This window comes from Geotrypetes seraphini, chromosome 4 (genome assembly GCF_902459505.1).
Source record: "Geotrypetes seraphini chromosome 4, aGeoSer1.1, whole genome shotgun sequence".
Classification (NCBI taxonomy): domain Eukaryota; kingdom Metazoa; phylum Chordata; class Amphibia; order Gymnophiona; family Dermophiidae; genus Geotrypetes; species Geotrypetes seraphini.
The window spans coordinates 17294965-17310246 of NC_047087.1; the positions used below are offsets into that span (position 1 = coordinate 17294965).

Consider the following 15282-nt stretch of genomic DNA (forward strand, 5'->3'; position numbering starts at 1 on the left):
TAGTCTAACTTGTGTGTCACATGCACTAAGAATGATCATCCTGTGGAGTTTAATTTCATCTGCAAATGTATATTTTATGGAAACATTCAATGCACAAGAACTGATTTTTAGCATTTTGTGCTCGGTGTCCTCATTACCTCTCCGTCTGCACCACAACTCTCTGAGAACATTGTAGGGAATAAATTTTTTATATACACTGGTTAATTCTACTTGTCCCTCTTCTGCACGGTTCCAGATTCCCACCCCAACTTCTATTTGTATGCAAAGGTACAACAGGAAGCAGCGACTGAAAAGGGAGTTGTCCTGGAATGGATTTTCATTGTGGTGTCATCCGCCCACAGAGGAGATTTACAACATGCTCTTTTGCTGTGCTGTCAGGATTTGTTGGAGATCTCTGTGAAATTTTTTATTTTTTTTCTCTATAAAATCTCCTGCTTGGGAATAATAGAGTGGGGTAATAGTTGAACAGAGGAGCCCAGTGCTGAGGAGGGGTTCCGTTTGTAATCGTCACTTCCTGTACGGGTTGGGGGAGAAGGAAGAGATGCTTCTGGCGAGGCTGAAAAACACAAGGTAGCACAAAGTTATTTCAGCACAGCATCAGATCATAATAGAAATGGGTTTGGAGAAGGGGAGGTTTATGGTAGAAAAGCATTGGGTTTTTGCAAGTAGCAACTACAGTAGCACTGGGGGGAAGATTCTCAAAACTCACTGGTAAAATCTGGCGAGTCAAGGTCGGAGTACTTTTAATTTTACAAGCGATTCTTAGCATAAGAGCATGCAAATTATATGCACGCTATTTCTGTGGAGAATCGCCGGAAAGGCTGGGAGGTACCTGGCGCTTGCTCAGAAGACCTTAAAGTTAAGATACCCTTTTTTTCTGTCCTAACTGTATGGGAGTTCCTAGCTGAATATTGCCACTAACCAGTTACGTGGCCACTCCACCCCCAGCCTACCTCTAACCTTACCGATTAGGGATCGGCAGTTAAGAGGCACTATTCAGTGGCACTGTCTGGTTGGTTCATAGACAACCCCGCGAAAGACAAAGGCGCGTGCCGACAACTGAGCGCAAGACGGAGGCGCGCGCTGAAGAAAATTACAGTTTTTAGGGGCTCCGAAAGGGGGTTTTGTTGGGGAGCCCCCCCCCCAGTTTACTTAATAGAGATGGCGCCGGCGTTATGGGGGGTTGTAACCCTCCACATTTTACTGTAAACTTAACTTTTTCCCTAAAAACAGGGAAAAAGTGAAGTTTTCAGTAAAATGTGGGGGGTTACAAACCCCCACAACGCAATGCGATCTCTATTAAGTAAAGTTCCCCCCCATGCTCCCCCCCATCGGAGCCCTAAAAACAGTAATTTTCTGTGGCGCGCGCCTCCGTGCTGCGCTCAATTGTCTGCGCATGCCTTTGTCCCGGCGCACTTTTGACTTGAAACCATCTGGTTTAGTATTTTATTTATTTATTTAAAAAGCTTCTAGTCTGCTTAAATCCTAAACAGTTGATCAAATACAAATGACATGAAATACATCTTCCTCCAGTATTAAACAAAAATAAACATACTTCTCCCCCTCAAGAAAAAAACAAAAACCTACTAATCATATGATTTTAAAACAGCATAGGGTATTGCATATGTTAAATCAGCCTCTGTTCAGGAAAAAAGCTTCAATAAATAAAGATGTTTTAAAATGTTAGCCAATATTATTCAGTATTACTCCTGAGCCTTGAACAAGTGATTTAAACCAGTGTTCTTCAACCACCGGTCCATGGACCAGTGCCGGTCCACAGGGCCAGCACATGCATCAGGCCCAAAATAGTGTTCTTTAACCCTCCGGTCCACGGTGCGATCGATGCGGCGTTATCTGCGAGCCAGCTCCCTCTTCCTCACTGATTCAGTGCACAAAGCCACGGACAGTGGCTCCTACGGGCATCCTGCGCCTGAACCGGAAGCCTTCTCTCTGACGTTGCAACGTCAGAGGGAAGGCTTCCAGATGAGGTACGGGACGTGCAAGGTGCAATTAGTATTATTATGGGGGCGGGGTCTGGGGTGGAGATTGGGTAGAGATGGGCGGGGTCTGGCCCACAACTTAGCCCAGTGTTCTTCAACTGCTGGTCCATGGACTGATGCCGGTTCACAGAATAATTCTTTTATTTCTGCCAGTCCATAGGTGTAAAAAGGTTGAAAAACACTGATATAAACAGTCAGGAGCCTCTCATGGCCATTGAAAATCACTTTGAATATCTAACCCTTATGTCTAAAACTAAACTCTTTTTAATTTTTTGTCAGGACAAATTGAGCCATGCCTGCAGGAAATTTTGATAGCTGATGTTCAGGACTCTGGGCCAGATGCGCTAAAGATACCGACTGGATCGCTGTTGGCCGATTCTCCAGCAGCGATCGATGCACTATGAAGTTTGCATGCAAATGATTTTCATGGTGGTGCAAATCATTTGCATGCAAGCGCAACCAATCAATTGCTCAGTGGGCGATTGACACATGCTCAGAGCCCAACAGCAGTGACAGGGGAAGCAGCCTTCTTTTTTAATGGCACAGATGTGTGTGTTTTACACAAGCACAATCTGTCCCATAAATAAAAAACAGCCCCCCTGCGCCAGGCACCCCTCAGCCACTGTATTGCCTCCCCTCCCTGAACCCCCTCAAAATGGCAGGAGTGATACCCAGTGCATATTTCTGCAGCTGTATAAGCATTGCGAATAGTACAAAATGTGGCGGTCAGGCTGATTTTTAGGTTGAAGAAATACGATCACGTAACACCCTCCTATCGAGTACTGCATTGGCTGCCAATGGAGGCGCGGGTGAAGTTTAAGTTTGGTTGCTTCTGTTTTAAGGCTTTGTTTGGTTTAGCTCCCAAACATATAATTGAGCTTTATTCTTTTGCAACCAACAGACATAAGAGAAACTCGCATCTGAATTTTGTTTTTCCGCCTGTTAGAGTAGGGGTAGGGAACTCCGGTCCTCGAGAGCTGTATTCCAGTCGGGTTTTCAGGATTTCCCCAATGAATATGCATGCACTGCTTTCAATGCATATTCATTGGGGAAATCCTGAAAACCCGACTGGAGTACAACTCTCGAGGACCGGAGTTCCCTACCCCTGTGTTAGAGCATGTAAACTTTAAAAACATCATCAAAATCTTTTTCTCATATGGGGTCAGGATTTAGAACAAATGCTTTTGCTTACTGTCACTTATGGGGAATTTAGGAGACATCTGAAAACATACCTGTTTTCAAAGTGTTTAGGCAGCTAATTTGTAAAAATTTTATTATGCGCTATTTTGATCATTTTAGTGTCTCTAATTATTGGCTTTTAACTTTTTTTGTAGTTCTATTCAACTTCTTTTATTGTTTGGTTTTTTTAAACTACTGTTAACCGCATAGAACTTTACAGCCTTGCAGTATATAAATTGATTATTATTATTATTTATTATGATTAGAAATCCCATACTGTGTCCTCCACTTTAAAATGGCAAACCCTTCCAGCCTGTATAAAAACAGCCAGGTCTGGGCAGGGCCCAAAAAAACTCTGGTTAGTCGTCATTTAAATAATGTTGGGGGGGGGGGGGGGAGGGATTGTGTGTGTTTTTCCACATTTTCTTGGGTTTTGTGCATATTGTGTGCATATTACTTTATAGGCATCAGCCTGCACTCACTGGCAGTTCTATAAGGTGCGGCTAAAATTAGAAATCGACCACATGTGCACGTTTATAGAATAACAGCACTTAAGCTTACAACTAGCACCAGCAATGGCCAGTTATGTGTGTAAGTTCCAGATGATATTCTGCAAAATGTGAACTTAAGCCCTTTAGGAGCGGGACATTATCAAGGGCCGCTAACCGATTTAGCGCATGCTAACCAATTTATTGTGCGCTAAATGCTAAGGCATAGATTCTGTATAGGACTCCTGCTATAGGAGGGGCCTTAGGTGCTTGGGCCAATCAGGCCCTAGGATCCTGTGGGTTGGGCAGTGGAGGGGCGGGCCCGCCTCATTTGGATGGAGGCGGGCCTGCTGGCCGGACGGTGCGAGGAGCTGTCCGGCTAATTTGCAGGTAAGCCCAAGGGGGGGTTCTGGGGTGGGGGGTTTTGTTGTTTGGAGTCCGGCAGGAGGGTTGGGCACCCTCCTGCCGGCGATCTTCGGAGGGAGCGTTGGGGGTCCAGCAGGAGGAGTTGGGCACCCTCCTGCCGGCGATCTTTGGGGAGGCGTTGGGGGATCTGGCAGGAGGGGTTGGGTACCCTCCTGCCATGATCATCGGTGGGGGGGCGGGTTCTGTCGGCAGGAATGGTTGAGCACCTTCCTGCCGGCGATCGTGGATTTTGTCGGCAGGAGGGGTTGGGCAATCTCCTGACGCGATCGTCAGGGGGGTTGGGGAGGGGAGATTGGCGGCCGTAGCCGCGGCCGCTATACTAATCATAGCAGGGAGATCCTTGCCACGATTAGGTATAGCGGCCGTGTCTACTTACCATGTAGGCCAGCATTTTGCTAACCTACATTGTAAGCGTCTCCCGCTCTGCTAGGGAGACACGAAGGGCTGCCTAGGTTCGCTTAAGGCTACCACCTAGCCTTAGGCGAGCTTAGGCGGGCTTGCGGGCTTCTTTAGGCTCCCTGGAGGCACCTTCAATATAGGCAGCCTGCCTTGGGAGCATTTTTTATTTTTTTTTTTTCCATAAACGTGTCTCCCGATTGGCTGGTTAGACAGCTGTAGGACGCCTACAGCTACCTACAATCGGGAGCACTTTGCAGAATCAGGGCCTAAGTGTCCTATTATAATCCTGTGGGTGTCTTAGCATTTAGCGCATGCTAAATTGGTTAATGCCCCTTAATAAATCCCCACCTTAGGGGCCATTTTACCCAGCTGTAGTAAAAATGGCCTTAGTGTACTCTTACGACAGGGGCGTCAAAGTCCCTCCTTGAGGGCCGCAATCCAGTCGGGTTTTCAGGATTTCTCCAATGAATATGCATAAAATCTATTAGCATACAATGAAAGCAGTGCGTGCAAATAGATCTCATGCATATTCATTGGGGAAATCCTGAAAACCCGACTGGATTGCGGCCCTCGAGGAGGGACTTTGACACCCCTGCCTTACCAGGTCTTTCCTGTGCTCTAAAACAGAGGTTCCCAACCCTGTCCTGGAGGATCACCAGCCAGTCGGGTTTTTGAGATAGCCCTAATGAATATGCATGGAGCAGATTTGCATGCCTGTCACTTCCATTATATGCAAATCTGTCTCATGCATATTCATTAGGGCTAGCCTGAAAACCCGATTGGCTGATGGTCCTCCAGGACAGGGTTGAGAGCCACTGCTCTAAAGCCATGCTTCTGCAGGGCAAAATGGTCAAATGTCCTATTTTCCCACTAATGGACATGTGCTAATTGTCCTGTTAGTGTGTGGCCATTAGCACGTGCGCCCTTAATGCTAGCTATTTTGTAGTTGGTAGGGACTCATGCGCTAAACTTGCGCTAACCAATTTACATAGATGGACCCATTCTCTGCCGCCAGATGAACCTCCTACCAAAATACATATATTTTATCCCCCCCTTCTCCATTTTACAAAAGCGCGCAAGATGTTTTTAGTGCCGGCTGGCACGCTGATTGCTATTCTTATGAGCGTCAGAGCAGCGTTAAAAACCTCTTGCACGCTGTTGTAAAAAGGGGGGGGGGGGTTAGTGTGCAGTTTGGAAACGCACATTCAAAAATTACCATGGGATGCCTCTGCCCACCCCAGAGTATGCCATGTTAAGCTGCAGAGCGCACAAATGCTACTGCTTACCCCAGCTTTGTAAAATGGCTCTGTAGCATTCAACTGCATGGGGGAGGGGGTATTAATATGGGCGGAGCTTGGGCATTTCATGAGCGGCTTGTCTAGTGACGTGAGCAACTGAAGTTGCCCATATGGCACTTAGGCACGCCTACTAATGCCTGCTATTGAGTTGACATAAGTGGCCACGCCTATCTTATGATGTGCCAATGCCACCTCATGCCTGCATTCTATTATAGCTAAGGCACGGCTGGGTGCCACTATAGAATTCCCACTAAGCGTAGCTTTTTTGGTGGCACCCGATGCGTGGCAACAAAAAACAAAATCCGGTATTCCAAGAAAACCGGAAGAGTGAAGTAGCTGAACCTGCAAGTCCCAGGTTTAGCGGCATAAAAAAACAAACAAAAAAAATAACAAAAACCTAAAGTCATAAAACCAACACACACAATAATCAAAGTGTGCGAGTACAATGAGCGCAGGTAAAAAAATCAAAGTAGAAGGAACCACGGGCTCTAAAATGTGAAACATAGGGCTCCTTTTACTAAGGTGCGCTAGCGGTTTCAGTGCACGCTTAGCGCGTGCTACAATACCGCACACGCTAAACGCTAATGCCTCCATAAAGCTGGCGTTAGTATCTTTTCTTCAGCGCATGGTTAGCGTGCGATAATCTTTAGCGTGCGCAAAAAAACGCTGGCGCACCTTAGTAAAAGGGGCCCATAGTGTCCCCAAACGCTAAGCCAATAATTAGTCCCGGTACGGCTGATGAAGGTGAAATGTAAATCTTGGACAGACATTGCAGCAGCATGATAGGCTTCAGTGGATGAGCTGAAGTGAGGGACCCTACGCAGCAAACGTGTCTGCCTTCATCAGGGGTCCATTACTGGAAACAACCGTCTGAGTATAAAGCGTAGAACAAAATTGAGGCTATAATGAATGTGGTAAACCACTGATGTTGGAAAACGACTAGGGACAAAAGAACAGGGGAAACAAAACCACAAAAATCAAAGGACAAAAAACAGAGTGGAATTGTCCCAATTCGAATGGTGCACAAAAAAAGTGTCTTTCAACTCATCTGATAAATCCAAATGCCTTTATTCATCCGGAGTTCCATAAATCCATACAATGACTCAATGACCCGACATGCACATGTTTCGGCCTACCCGGCCTGCATCAGGAGTCTCTTGTGAGTCTTCGGGTGTGCAATGGAACGAACAAGAAAATGCACAGCCCAAACTAACCGCTGCTTCAAACTTTATAAAGCACTAACAAACGCCACGGCCTTGTTATCAGTGATAACATAAGAACTGCCGCAGTGATAACAAGGCCGTGGCGTTTGTTAGTGCTTTATAAAGTTTGAAGCGGCGGTTAGTTTGGGCTGTGCATTTTCTTGTTCGTTCCATTGCACACCCGAAGACTCACAAGGCCCAAACATGTGCATGTCGGGTCATTGTATGGATTTATGGAACTCCGGATGAATAAAGGCATTTGGATTTATCAGATGAGTTGAAAGACACTTTTTTTGTGCACCATTCTGATTGGGACAATTCCACTTTGGAAAACGACAAGGGAACATCAACGCTGAGCAAAAGCTGAGCCTAATGTAGGGCGTCAGTTTATAGAACAGAAATCAATATTTCACTTGCTCATTCCCTTTTATGCCACCCAATAACTTAAGTACGCAGATGAACACCTACTGATGGGGACCATGTGGATCACCGAATTGACACTGCTCTGAAGCGTTACGTGTCCTGCCAGAGGTGGAAGGCTTAGGCTGGATGCTCCACTGTGGGCAAAATGGGATACGTCCATCGTAGATCCTGTGTACAAAAAAAGGAAAACAGGTGCTATTTCAGATTGTACTTGGCTGTGCCATCCTTGGTGATATCTGTTTGCCACAAATCTATGATCTTTAGTCGTCAGATGGCTTCGTAAGGAAAGAGATAGGGCCTTGAGTGCAGCCCCTACAGGGTTAATACCTCTCCTTATGTATTTATTTATTTTTTCATTTGATTTGATTTATATCCCGTTCTCCCCAGGGAGCCCAGAACGGGTTACAACATACATGACAGCAAACAAGACATATAACCACAGCAGGGAACAGAAGACGAAGGTCCTAAGGCACCGTGAGGTGTGTACACTTCTCCCACCGTATTCGCTGTGACAGGGGATTAACAGAAGCGCAAATACAGAAAAACCGTGAATAACTTTTTCAGATGTTATTCGCTGTTTTCTATTAAAAACCTTCGTGAATATGGTGAAACCGCAAATAACATGGTGGGAGCCCTGGCCTGTTCCCGAAGGAAAGGCAAAACACAGTGGAGAAAGTGCTGGGAATCAGCAATTTTCTCTGTAAAAGCTTGGAATCAGCGATTTCTCTACGCAAGTTGATGTAATTTTGGGGGGGGAGGAGCCAGCAAGCTAAAAACCGTGAATGCTGAAACCGCGAATACGGAGGGAGAAGTGTATAGTTCAGTTGTTCTGGATTAGCAGACACGTGGAGCCTGAAGCATGCACAGGGAGAGAGTCAGTTGGGTAACCGTGAGAACGGGCTACTGGGCTAGATGGACCATCAAGCCACTGTAACATCACTGATGAGGTTGGCTCTGAGGCACTGTGGAATGATGCATTATGACATCACAATCTCAGCTCTGGAATGTTGCTCTCATTGGCAGTGGCGTACCTAGGGTATGTGGCACCCGGGGCCCATCATTTTTTGACACACACCCCCATGTAAAATTTTTTTTTTTTTTTTTTTTGCAATAACCATGAAATGGAATAAATGGTCAGAATAGAAACAGGCAGTGAAAATTTTCTTTTATTGAACCTCATATATGTAACCATTATTCCAAACATAACATAAATTATGTCTGAATTGTCATGACATCAGAAGTACATATGGAATAGTTGCAGGTGATGCTTGGGACAGTTCTGATTGTGTTAGTTCGGTTTTATGTGTTTTTTGAATAGAAGGGTTTTTATTTCTTTTTTGAAGGTTTTGTAGTCTGTGGTCAAGGTCAATAGATTGTAGAGTTGGGGGTCGAGTGTTGCAGCTCGAATGGCTAGGAGGTTGTCGAACAGTTTTTTTCTTTTGACGTTTTTGGTTGGAGGGTGTGTGAATGGTGCGTGAGTTCTCCTATGTCTGTTTCAAGTGGATTTAATTATTTAGCTGAAGAAATTAGTTACCCCCCCCATTCCACACACATTAATTCTCTTCCATTTTTGTTCCCATTATAAAAAAACACTGATAAGTTCCCAGGAAAAAAATACATTAAAATAAGAAGTAAAAACAAAGGCCCCTACAGATGAGAACATAACATAAGAATAGCCTAACTGGGTCACACCAATGGTCCATCATGCCCAGTAGCCCATTCTCATGGTAGCCAATAGTGCTGCCCGATTCAGAGAAAAATATTTCATTCGATTCGATTCACCCTGTTGAATCGATTTTTCGATTCGATTCACTGTTAATGACACCGCTTTTTAAGTTTAAACAAAGTACAACAATAAATTTCACAACAACAATAAATTTCACAAAGTATTTTTTAAAAAAAATCACATTTTTCCATTAAAGCAGTTCTGGAGACATTTGCTTGAACAGTCTTTTTTCCCAGTCCATAAGCAAGCAATATGAAAAAGATTTTCTTAATTATCTACTCAAACATTTTTGCTATTTACTTTCATTGTACCTAGACTATTATTCAGTAGAAAAAATTTAGTTTGTTCAATCAAGCAGAACATTCACTCATAGAAGTCCAATGTCCACACAGGATTTGATTGAACAAACCAAATTTTTTCTACTGAATAATAGTTTAGGTATACTGAATAGCAAAAATGTTAAAGCCACATAGAAAAGCAGTAAAAGTCAATAGGTTCTCCAAGTGGGAACAACCTGATGTCTCAGCACTTGAGGAAAAGACCACGTAATAATGTTTATAAGATAAATCATATAAATGATTATACTGAAGCAGGGTGTCCTCAGCGTGAGAGGTAAGCGAGAGGAGAGAATTCTCCAGCGCTTTACACAATAAGGCACAGGTTAATCACCCTCTGCCTGCAGTGCACACCATCATAGGACACCTCAGGTGTGCTCAAATTAATCAATGTGATAAATTAAACAGTGATAAACAATTGGTCAATCACAAGAGTGCAAGATCAAACAGGTTGTTCCCACTCAGAGAACCTATTGACTTTACTGCTTTTCTGTGTGAGTAGATAATTAAGCAAATTTCTGATAGCCTACAGAACTGATTCTCACCTTCCATCCCCAGCCCCCAAGACTTACCAGACCCACCCCCTGCCGATGTATTTACTTACTGCCTGAACTGGATATTAAATTGTGGGGAAGAGAGGAGAAATGCGGGGAAAGAGCCAGCCAAAACTAGTATTTGTTGCTGCTGAGTGCCGAGGTCTGCTGCACGAGGTCCGCTCGCTCGCCGCTTGACTCTCCCACTCCTTTCGTTTCTTCCGATGTAATTTACTGTTTCGCAAAACTGGAAGTTACATTAGATGGGAAGAATCCGGCGGCATGAAATAGTCCGAACTCGTCGATTCACCTGATTCGAATCGGTGAACCGATTCGAATCGTGAATCGGGCAGCACTAGTAGCCAATCCAGGTCAATAGTACTTGGTGAAAACCCAAAGAGTAGCAACATTCCATGCTACCAATCCAGGGCAAGCAGACGCTTCCCCCATGTCTTAATAACAGACAATGGACTTTTCCTCCAGGAATTTGTCCAAACCTTTCTTAAAACCAGCTACGCTATCTACTTTTAACATAACTTCTGGACACTTCATTTTTAAGCTTAGATCTTTCCTTCCAAACAGAGACCTTGCTAGATGTCAAATACAGCACAAGGTAACTTCACACGGACTTAACTGTGCAGGAAATGTGAATCTCCTCATACACCCACCATATAGTGCAAAAATGTGCAAAGGACTGTTTTTTTCTTTCGATCACTACATAGCCTAATGCCACACAAGCAGCGCTGTTACAAACATATTCTGAAGGTCAATGCTAAGGTTGACAAAGTTTCCTTCCTTGGACCAGAAGGAGATACTGACAAACCACTGGAAGAGATTCTAAAACAACACCCAAAGACCCACTCAGTGTGTGAACCAGTTGAGTGGAGTGGACTAACTGGGGGTGGAAATGGGCCCAGAGTTTGCTCAGCAGAATTTCCCAGACTACCTCTTCCTCTCAACACACTGACATGCTACCACCACCACCAACACTAGGAACACCTCACCGAGTATGCCAGCAATGCTTATAAACTTTATAAAACACATTATTATATTTTCTTATAAAGCATATATTTTAACTGTACTCAGCCTTGCCATTCACAAAAATAGAAAAGTTCCCATTTCAAGCTGTCTCATGTACACTTTTCAAATCTAAATTGAAAAACTCAACGCAAAAATCAACCTTAAAAGCCCAAGAACTATCGGACGCCTTCAATCTTAAAATTAATAATATCCTGAAATCTTTCACTCAAAATCCATCTGCTCTCTCTAATGACTCTGATCAATTTGACCTTATACCAACAGCAAAATGTTCTAAGTTTAAAATTCCCTCCTTACAAGACATTGAATCTTTATTTTCTCAGGTTAATCTAAAAGGCTCCCGATCTGAGTTAATTCCTCCCTTCTATTTAAAAAAACACTTTTCTCATTTTGGCCCTTTCATATTGTCTCTTATTCAATGTAGCTTAACTACCTCTATAGTACCACCACAATGGAAATCTGCCTACATTACTCCTATTGTGAAAAATTACAAAACCAGTATTAATGATTTAACTAACTATCGTCCGATAGCAAACATTCCATTTCTCGCAAAACTAACAGAAAAACTTATATTCAATCAACTTTCTGACTTCATCGAAAAAACAAATGCATTACACCCGAACCAAACAGGATTCAGAAAATTTCATAATACCGAGTACTCCTTAATAGGCCTAACCTCTAACATCCATTACTATCTCGATCAACACAAATCAGTAATACTTTTTTCCTTAGACATTTCAGCCGCCTTCGATACCATTGATCATGACCTTCTCTTAAGAAGACTCGAAGAAAAAGGAATTAACGAGCAAGTCTTAGACTGGCTTAAATCTTACCTCACTAACCGAACTTCTATCGTAAGATTTAATAATGAGGAATCCGCCCCTTACACTTCAACCTTTGGAATCCCACAAGGATCTATTTTGTCTCCTCTATTGTTTAATATCTTCCTTGCACCTCTATTAGAACTTTGTCAGGCCATAGGCTTCATCCCCTATTCATACGCAGATGACATCCAACTCATACACCCTTTAGACCCAGAAAACACTACAGATATCTCCTCAATAAATCAAAAGTTAGAGCACGTGCAAAATTGGTTAATTACAAATAAATTGGCATTAAATACTAATAAGACTCAATCCATCCTATTCAATTGGAAAAAAGATATTTTTCTTTCTAAACCTTTTCTCCTCAATAACACCCCCATTAACATGGTATCGTCAACAAAAATTCTTGGCGTTTACATAGATGACAAACTATCCTACCATGAACATATATCTTATATGGTTAAAAATTGTTTTTTTAAATTAAGGCAGATAAGATCTATTGCCAAATTTCTCAGTCCTTCTTCTCTAAACATACTAATCCATTCATTTATAATAGCGAAAATTGACTACTGTAATGCCCTATTCTTAAACATCACACAAAAAGAAATAAGAAGAATACAAATAATTCAAAATACAGCAATAAAATTAATTTATAATTCTAAAAAATTTGACCATGTATCTCCACTACTGATAGATGCACACTGGTTACCAGTAAATTATAGGATCTTTTTCAAACTAATGCTCCTAATTTTCAAAACTCTATCATCCAATGAACCACAATTCATCTCTAAGACTCTAATCCCATATAAACCTCAGCGATCTCTTCGATCTACTGATCAATGCTTATTAGCAGTTCCATCCCTAAAAATCATAGGCACCAGAAGAGCAGATATATTTACTGTCGCCGGTCCACAAAGGTGGAATAAACTTCCTCAATTTATTAGAATTGAAAAAAATATCACAACATTTAAAAAACTTTTAAAAACATATTTATTTAAAGATGCCTTTGATTTTTAATAGTTCCTTTAAATTTATTACGTTTTGGTATTATTGTTTATGAAGTATGCCTAAGCCATCTTGTGCTTCCTCTTTTACCCTACCTTTTGTTCTTTCCCTTTTATCTTACGAAACCCGAAATTGTAACTTTTATTTTTCCCTTTCCCCTCAAGTACGTTTTAAATGTTTTTATGTTATGTTAATATAATTATTATGTTAAGTTTCTTATTTCTTTTTATTGTATTATGTACATCGCTTAGAAACTGTTATAGGCGATCCATCAAAAGATTGAATAAACTTGAAACTTGAAACTATTGTAATCACAAAACAGAAAATAAAATTATTTTTTCTACCTTTTGTTCTCTGGTCAATATTCAAATCTCGTTGGTCCCAGGCTCTTGTTGTCTTGCTTGCCAGGGTCTCCTTTCTCCGTGCTAACCATCCGTCTGCCATCTCTGTCCTCCCCTTCCGTTTCCCTTCCCTCTCCCGGAGATCTGGCATCTTTCCTTTTTTTTGTCTCCATCCACAGATTCACCTTTTCTCAACTCCCCACCACCCCAGGATCCACCATCTCTCCCTTTCTGTTCCCAACTATCCTCCTATCCAGTATCTCTATCCACCTCCACACCATCCCCTGTTTCCAAGTTCTCTCCCTTTCTGTTCCTTCCCTCCCTAAATCCCATTATGCACCATCTCTCTCCCACTCCTCTGTTTTTAGACCCATTATTTCTAACCCCCAAAGTCTGGCATATGCACGTATCTTTGAACCCCCCCTTCCCTCTCTCCCTCTGTGTACTTTTACACCAGGACCCCCCTCCCCTGAAGGTCTGTCCCCCCTCCGAAGGGCTACACCCCACCCCTGAAGGCCTGCACCCCCCGAAGGACTTTACCTCCCACCCGAAGGTCTGTCCCCCTCTGAAGGCCTATACCCCACCCCTGAAGGCCTGCACCCTCCCCGAAGGATTGTACCCCCCACCCGAAGGTCTGTCCCCCCCTGAAGGCCTGCACCCATCCCGAAGGCCTGCACCCACCCTGAATGCCTGCACCCACCCCGAAGGCCTGCACCCCCCTGAAGGCCTGCACCCCCCTGGAGGCCTGCACACCCCCCCGAAGGTCTGTACCTCCTGAAGGCCTGCACCCCCCTGGAGGCCTGCACACCCCCCCGAAGGTCTGTACCTCCTGAAGGCCTGCACCCCCCTGAAGGCCTGCACCCCCCCCGAAGGTCTGTACCTCCTGAAGGCCTGCACCCCCCCTGAAGGCCTGCACCCCCCTGAAGGCCTGCACCCCCCCGAAGGTCTGTACCTCCTGAAGGCCTGCACCCCCCTGAAGGCCTGCACCCCCCTTGAAGGCCTGCACCCCCCCCGAAGGTCTGTACCTCCTGAAGGCCTGCACCCCCCTTGAAGGCCTGCACCCCCCCTGAAGGCCTGCACCCCCCGAAGGTCTGTACCTCCTGAAGGCCTGCACCCCCCTGAAGGCCTGCACCCCCCCTGAAGGCCTGCACCCCCCACCCGAAGATCTGTCCCCCCCTGAAAGCCTACACCCCCCCGAAGGTCTTTACCTCCCACCCAAAGGTCTGTCCCCCCCTAAAGGCCTACACCCCGCCAAAGGCCTGCACCCCCCCCCCCCCGAAGGAGGCCTACACCCCCCCTTAAGGCCTACACCTCCCTCTTAAGGCCTACACCCCTCATCTAGTACTGTCTAATGCAATTAGGTACGGGTCAGGAGGCCAGAGGGGAAGCAGGACATTGCAGCAATTCCCAACTGACCCTCCCCCTCGCCCTCTAAAGCAGGAGCCGGCTAGCAAGAGGAAGTTGCTAATCCTGCTTTAGGGGGGTAGGGTCAGTTGATGATTCGGGAGGCCGATTTTGGGTTTTTTAAAAAATTGATTCGGGCAGAAAAAAAAAATAACAATAAAACCACCGCCAAGCAGCCCAGCGATACTCACCCTCGGTTCCTGCCTTAATTGCAGTGTCCCATGCGGCTCGGGCTCCCTTTCTTGCTTCCACCCAGCCGGAAACCGGAAGTTGCTGACCAAGCTCCGACGGTGACGGGGTGTGTGGCCGTGGGGGAATGGAAGTTAAGAGAGAGGGCTCAGGCAGGATCACTTCGGGGACTCGCGGAAGCCTTGGAGTCGGGCCATAGCAGGGAAGTTCCCGGGCCATGACTCCAAGGCTCGAGCACCCCTAATGAGCTGGCACCCGGGGCGGCCCGCCCCCCCCCCCCCCCGTACCCCCTAGGTACGCCACTGCTCATTGGGGTTCCAGAATCTTGCTAGTCTTTGAGATGCTGGAATGTTGCTACTCATTGGGTTTTGACCAGGTACTAGGGACCTTGATTGGCCACCGTGAGAATGGGCTACTGGGCTAGATTGATTATAGGTCTGACCCAGTATGGCTGTTCTTATGCTCTTATGTG

The 15282-nt window shown here is 44.7% G+C and overlaps 1 protein-coding gene across 1 annotated transcript in view; it reads right to left on the minus strand.

Moving 5' to 3' along the window:
* Positions 1 to 367: 367 nt before the first annotated feature.
* Positions 368 to 15282, minus strand: part of LOC117359659 (hepatocyte nuclear factor 4-beta-like) — a 122684-nt gene continuing 107769 nt past the window's right edge. The window contains exons 9-10 of the mRNA XM_033942859.1: positions 7461 to 7583; positions 368 to 556 (exon numbers count right to left, since the gene is read on the minus strand). Of these exons, the coding sequence (XP_033798750.1) occupies positions 420 to 556; positions 7461 to 7583 (260 nt within the window). The 3' untranslated portion in view covers positions 368 to 419. The remainder of the gene's footprint in view (positions 557 to 7460; positions 7584 to 15282) is intronic.